Source organism: Podarcis liolepis (assembly GCF_965112155.1).
Source record: "Podarcis liolepis genome assembly, chromosome: 3".
Classification (NCBI taxonomy): Eukaryota; Metazoa; Chordata; class Lepidosauria; order Squamata; family Lacertidae; genus Podarcis; species Podarcis liolepis.
The window spans coordinates 66,015,868-66,023,074 of NC_139557.1; the positions used below are offsets into that span (position 1 = coordinate 66,015,868).

At 40.8% G+C, this 7,207-nt stretch overlaps 1 protein-coding gene across 4 annotated transcripts in view; it reads left to right on the plus strand.

The window, feature by feature from the left end:
* Nucleotides 1–6,505, plus strand: part of GRM1 (glutamate metabotropic receptor 1) — a 182,900-nt gene extending 176,395 nt beyond the window's left edge. For 3 of the 4 annotated variants that reach the window (XM_083496254.1, XM_083496255.1, XM_083496256.1), the window contains one exon: nucleotides 641–6,505. In XM_083496254.1, the coding sequence (XP_083352380.1) occupies nucleotides 641–1,523 (883 nt within the window). In that variant the 3' untranslated portion in view covers nucleotides 1,524–6,505. The remainder of the gene's footprint in view (nucleotides 1–640) is intronic. The other variant, XM_083496258.1, reaches the window with a different exon arrangement.
* The last annotated feature ends 702 nt before the right edge of the window (nucleotides 6,506–7,207 follow it).

The following is a 7,207-nucleotide window of genomic DNA, read 5'->3' on the forward strand; positions in this document are numbered from 1 at the left end:
GCCTGACATTTGGAATTTTGAGAAAGTGCCTTTGTTGCAAGTCACAAAATTGCTGTCATAGGGGTGTGGCATAAGACAAAATGGCTGCCACATCTAAAACAGATGGACCACAAAATGGTGCAGGCGTACTCCCTCATCATTTCACAGTGAGGGGAGCACCTACAGCGGCCACCATACTTGCTCAAAGAGAGATGCCCTTTGCACTTCTTCAATGTTCAGATTGAAAGGGATAGTAAGTATCCAGTCCTGGCATACAATAAATTGTGGGAATGTTTAAGCAGGTGTGCTCAATGTAGGAGAATTTGAGCAAATAATCTCTTGTATATTGTGGATCTTTGAGGGACTGTTTACTGAGTGACACAGAAGGCACTGGCAGGCACATTGGCACCTATGGGTGCCTCATTTGTGACCTCTGTTCTGCAACATGTTGCCCCCACAACAAGGAATAATTTGGTTTCCCTTTTATAAAAAGCAGAAAGTGTTAGATTTAAAAGTTTTTGCTGTTTCTCAATGTAGTATTTCGCTGTAATTGCTTCTGAGTGGAGGCAATATTACAGAACAGAACTAAGGACAGTTTTTCTATTGCTGCCTCTCTTTTCCTGAAGCAAACGCAAACCAACCATCTTTGCTTTCTTCATAGTTCCAACGGCAAGTCTGTGTCCTGGTCTGAACCAGGTGGGAGAGACGTTCCCAAGGGACAACATATGTGGCACAGACTCTCAGTGCATGTGAAGAGCAAAGAGCCAGGATGCAATCAGACCGCAGTGATCAAGCCCTTGACTAAAAGCTATCCAGGCCAAGGCAAGAGCCTGACTTTTTCAGACATCAGCAGTAAGACTCTGTACAATGTGGTGGAGGAAGAGGAGAGCGAGCCAGTGCGCTTTGGCCAACTAAATAGTCCTTCCATGGTTGTGCATCGGCGAATCATGGCGACGCCTCCCCTGCAGGCAACAGCAGAGGAAACCCACCTGTTCTTGTCCGAGCAGAGTCCCCAAATCCTACCACCTCCACCACCACAGAGATCCGTTATGGAGCAGCTGCAAGGCGTGGTCAACAAATTTGCCACTGGCATCCCGGACTTCAACTCTGTGATCCCCGCACCTGGTGCCGGGAACGGAGTAAGGCCTATCTATCACCCTCCATTATTGCAGCAGCAGGTGCTGCCACTCCAAATGGGTACATTCAGCAAAGAGATAGTTTCGTCCCCAGCTGAAGAAGAGGGGCAGGAGGAGGAGGAGGAAGAAGAAGAAAATGAAAAGTTTAAGCTTATCCAAGGGTATGTGTATGAGCGGCCGGGGAACCTAGAGGAGGATGAAGATGAGGAAGAGGAGCAGGCAACCAGCAAACTGACTCTGGAAGACTCACCAGCACTGACGCCTCCATCTCCTTTTCGAGATTCGGTGGCCTCAGGCAGTTCTGTGCCCAGCTCCCCGGTATCTGAATCAGTGCTTTGCACACCTCCCATTGCAACATATGCCTCTGTTGTTCTGAGGGATTATAAGCAAACTTCATCAACCCTGTAGAACGGAGGCTGTGGTGATGAAAGCAAGTGGACCACGTCTCCTTGGTCAGCTTTGGTTTGATGGGGCAAAGCAGCACAAGCCGTGCGAGAGCAAGGGAAGGCACACCAACATGGTGTTGTGTATAGGAGGGGCAGCAGCAACAACGAACAAATGTGTATCCTGCACTAAATCTATTAGAGGGCTTCAATTCTTTACTTGTTGTGTGTGTGCGTGTGTGCGCGTGCGCGTGTTTTAAAGGGAAAGTATTGTATTGTTTTCAAAGTATTGTATTCTGAGAAGACAGTAGGCGTTTTGACAAAGCACAAATCCCATCAACGACTTCTATAGCAAAAACAAAATTCAAAGGGGTAATAAGTACAGTACACAACGTTTCACACACACTGTCACACACACTCTTGGCAACACTTGAATAGGACTCTGCATAACACAAACCACAGAGGAGACCTTAGCATCCATCTCACTGCTGGACATCTTCATTGAATGCAGCAACGTTCCCTTGGAAAGGAAGGAATAAAAGACTTCTCTGCGGACAGCACACCTGGGTATATCTTTTCTTATGCTTTCTTAAGTGAGTGACCTGGAAATAACAAGTTGTCATGTGAAGTTTGTGTCAGAGAAGCAAAAATAGCATGTGAGCATATAGTTTATAAGGAATGTTTAGAACCTCTGATTTAGTATTCCGCTCCCCCTTGCGCTGATTTTAAAAAGAGCCAGAATAAACACAGTGAAGACATGAAAGGGATGCTGATGAGAACCAAGGCAGAAATTCCTGTAGTGTTGAGCCTTTGCACTTTGGTAGATGATTGCAAGCCAAGTGGCTAAATTATTAACACTACATTTCCTGTAGCAAAACAATATTTACCAACTCGACTTTCATAATCTGATGCATCTGCCATGTGGTTACATTGTTTGTTTGTGTTACTATGGAAACAACTACATATGAAATAATTATATATTTTGAGCAACAGTTACTACTTTAAAGCAAAAAGCAATTCCTAACCGTGGCTCACTAGATTCATGGTAGAGGCAAGAGAATGAGTGTATGTTGTGTCTTTGTGTGTGTGCGTGTAACTGTATAGAACATGTGCTGTATAACATCTAATAACTGCCACTGGATGATCGTCCTACAAATATATTATCGATATTTTTATGTTTCGATCATGTTTTATATTGCATTGTTTAAAAATATACTATAGATCTTTGAAGGTTTGTAAGCTGTGCTGAAACATTTTTAATAAGCTAAGCCTTCCCTTATAATAGGGTGCTTGATTTTGCTGATATTTTTGCCATGTGAAATTATGCTGTTGAAAATAACCAGTGCTCCAATAATTTGTTATTTCATGTATTTTAAACAAATGTATTTAATAAAGGATGCATCTCTTTTAGAAATCTTGCACACACCAGAATTAAAAAAAACCTGTAAAGGCAAATTTGGAAAAAGTATTCAGACCATTTCTCATTATGGATAACTGAAAGACCATACCTGTGGCAAAGAAATTTCTATGGTGCTTGAATCGGTCTACCATTGTTGTTAGTCCTCTCATGCTTTTTTTTCTTTTTTCTTTCTTTCCCCCAGTTTCCGGATTTTGTGTAGGTTTCTTTTCTAATAATCAAAATCATTGTTCAATTATTACCATGCTGTTTTAACAACCTTTTTCTATTACATTTCTTTTCATATAAGGGATTGAAGGAAATGCGTAACAGAATTGAATTTGGAGAATGTGTAACTGAAAAACATTGTATGCAATGGCGGCTTTGATTTAGCTAAAAATGCTTTGGCACGGACAAATGAAGGCATCCAGTTTTTAAATGATCCTACCAGTTGCAGCTCTCTGCACCATATCCCATTCTGTTGCTATTTGATCTTTTACTCCTAAAACCAGCATTTCAGGCTGGGCTTCAATGGGCAGCGGGGACTGGAAACAGGCAAATATCTCCAGGGTGTATGAGTTCACTCCACTAAGACATAGATACCCACAGAGTTGTATCCAAAGATACACAAGTGTAAGGATGCTTGTGCAAAGGGACTTTACTGCTCTCTCTTCCTGACATCAGCCCCATGAGCCCCCTAAAAACCGCTCCTGACCTGAGATCAGGCAAAGCTCCAGAACAGCATAGGATGTAACCCAGATCCTACAGTGGGTAAGCATGGGCAAATCTGTCAGCTTCATTTTATTTCAGTTTCTATGGTTTTTTTCCCTGATCTTAAATTCAGTCCTTCACATTTACACATCAGTTTGTGGGATTTTTTTCAGTCATGGTGAAAGTTCGGAATATACATTTTTATATGCAATTTTGCCTAATGTGAATATTGCAAGGATTTTTTCCCAACAATCGTACATCACCAGTATATGCATTTTATGCACACTTTCCCATAATTTATGCATTTTTGTATGTTTGGCTAGAGAACTGCTTCACAAAATTTGGAGTAGTGCAAATTTCAAAGAATAGGAGAATAGCAGCATTTGCCCTTGATTCAGGTAGGTAGCAGTGTTGGTCTGACGTAGATGAAATAACTAAATAAAAAAAAAAATCCAGTAGCACCTTAGAGACCAACTAAGTTAGTTCTGGGTATAAGCTTTCATGTGCATGTTCTGAAGAAGTGTGCATGCACACGAAAGCTTATACCCAGAACTAACTTAGTTGCCTGTGCATCAGTAAATGTGGATTATGCAGGTCTGCTGAACTTAACTTCTCCCCATCCCTAGCAGTAAAAGGGGACATCGTCACATGTGCATTTATATTGTCCTCTCTTGTTTTCAGTTAACTCCTTATGCTTTCAGTGATGCCATCATGGAGCCAAATTTGATTGACCATATTTAGCATTGTGATGCAATTCCATCAACTATTTAATCCCTGATTGGCTTCAATTTCCCTGCTGTGCCAGGGTTTAAATTCTCCGCGGCCACCTCCACCCCCATTGGTGCTGATTGGTCACCAGGGCCCGCCCCTTGAGCAGGGCCCCATACAGCGCTGACGGCGTGGACAAGCAGCGGCGGGGAGGGTGCCAGTCTCTGCCCCTGGGACGGATCAACGCAACACCACCCACCAAATAAGTTGAGCGGACCACCTTAAATCATCCCCATTACCATCACCATCCAGAAGGAAGAAGCAGTAGCTGGAGAATAGGAAATTGCAAGCCAGCATGTTGGCACTGAACATGACTGGATGGTGATGGTAAATGTTTACATAGTCTAAAGGGATATTTGTGGAAATATTTTACACCATCAAAATCACTATTTTTGCCCGAAAAAGGCGAATATTCAGGGCAGCCCAAAGTGTTGTAATCTGAGGGTTTGATCCACACTAAATTATTGAAATCAGTGGAATTTAAGTAAGACTAAATTTAATTAATTTGTAGTCCATCAGGTTGGAAAGGCTGCTCTGAAGTATCATGAAACTCAGCAAGTTAGAACAAGGCTGGGGCACTTTGCTTCTGCACATGCGAAGTGCCTCTGCTCAGTTTTTGCCAAATCCCTTCTCCCATTGTAACCCCCCCCCAATCTCATCGCAATACAGTAGCCTGTCTTCTCGAGGCTGTAATTTGATAAAATTTGATTTCTTGAGGCTGTAATTTGATAAAAAAAGGCTGCGGCTTTCTTATTAGAGGCAGTCAGTTGACAGAAAGTATTCCTGGCTACTGCTGCAGTGTGGATGTCCAACGCTCCCATAAGCCTACCAACTTGAGATTGACTTCACTCTTCCAGGGCAAATGCTCCACAGACAGTGTACAATGAAAAAATATATAAAGCACAATAAAATCACATAGTAAATTACTAAAAACAGTAGCAAAATAGAAGGGATAACTGAACAATGAAACATTCATAGGACCCACTAAGACTCTGAAGTGAGGGAGACAAGCAAAGTTCTCATTTCACAACATGCAGCAAAAAGTGTGCTTGTTTATTTATACGATTTCTTAGCTGCCTTTCGGCATCAGGTCCACTGGCAGGTTACAACAATAGAATATAAAACAGCAAAAACCACTGCAATTATAAAACATGTAAAATGAGTCCAAATGAAACAGAAAAATATAAATTCAGCAAAAAAGCAGGGTCCATAAAAAATTAAATACCTTAATTGACAAAGGCCGGGGTAAAGAGACATGTAACAAAAGCTAAAGATATAAAGATAAGGTCTTTATACTATTTGACAAATTTAGCAATCCCCAAATAGGTTACCTTAGTGAAATCATGCATATTACACATGCAGTTAACATGTTCAGAATATTTTGTCTCCTGCCATGTACCGGTAAATATCACTGGTTACAAGTATAGAATGACTTTTTTTTAACTGGCCTGACTCCTCAGTTGGATATTACTTCAACACAGGTGATGAGACAGCATTCTTCATTGCACCTGAGACAGCAGAATACTGTAGTGGGGCAGGACAGTCCATGTCACATACACAGGGAATGGCTTGGGGGCTTAGAAGAATCTGCCAGGGGGCTACTGCTGCCATCTAGCCTCTGCTGCTTGAAGTGGTCATGTCACCTTGACTAATGGCAGGGCCGGTGCTACTCTACCACTGAAGAAACACTGTTTGAACAAAACCTTACAGTAAGCCTCTCTAGTTACTAAGAAGGCAACATTTAAAATGGGATAATTCACTGTTATGACTGATACAAAATCAGTACCGCAGTGAGAATAGCTTTCATATTCAACAATAAAATGTGAAGAGGAAGCACATCATCTACCTGCACCTATTTTTGCACCTGTTTGATGGTGGCAACCTATACTCTGATCTAGCCAATCTCAACATAATAAGTAATCGTTTTACATAAATATCAATGAATATCCATTTTATTGAGGCTCCTTATATTAGCTCTTTGTTTGTAACTGGAAACTGGAACTGTGATATATGTCTCTAATGTTTATCCAAAAGTGAAGACCTTCACATGTGTGGTTGTACAAACTTCTAAGATTTCTGTAAAAAGGTATATTTTGGGCCTGTCATATGATTAATTAAAATTGCCTTTATAACACTGTCTAATAAGTATTTTATATTTACTTTGAAAGAATATGATCTTATATTTTTACTCCGTGAAGTTATCATGATTTAAGATATAAACTACATATCTGAAAAAGTAACACTCCAAAGGTTTCCATATCTGCACATAGTGTTGTTATTCTTTAATTTATAAAAATATTTATATATTGCTATTCAACAATTATACATAAAACTATACATCAAAAACCATATAAAAAGTTTAAATCAGAAATAATCTTTTGTGAGCTGATCAACACATTACTTGATCACTTGATGAGTTATCTTCAAGCCCCCATCCCACAGTCACTTACAAAACTCAGCCATTTTTCTGGGCTCCTGTCCCATACAGGTGCGGTTTTTCACTAAAAGGTTGACCACAACCACTGAGCATGTAGTTCCTTTCCAAATGAAGGTGGGCCTACCCATCAGATTGGCCCCTGGTATTTATTTATTTATTTATTATTTATTACGGCCATAGGCCCATACAGATAAAAACAAGACATAAATAACAGCTTGTGCACGTGGGAAAAAACAGCCGCTAAAACACCACTATAACAATAAAATACTGTAAGATGGAATAACATACTGCGCCTTAATTAGCTTGTAGTGCTCCTTGGCAGCGCTTTTGGGTAAGGACAGCGGCCAGAAACCTAGCCACTTTCAGGGTCGTATGGATATCCTTATCCTGCAAGATT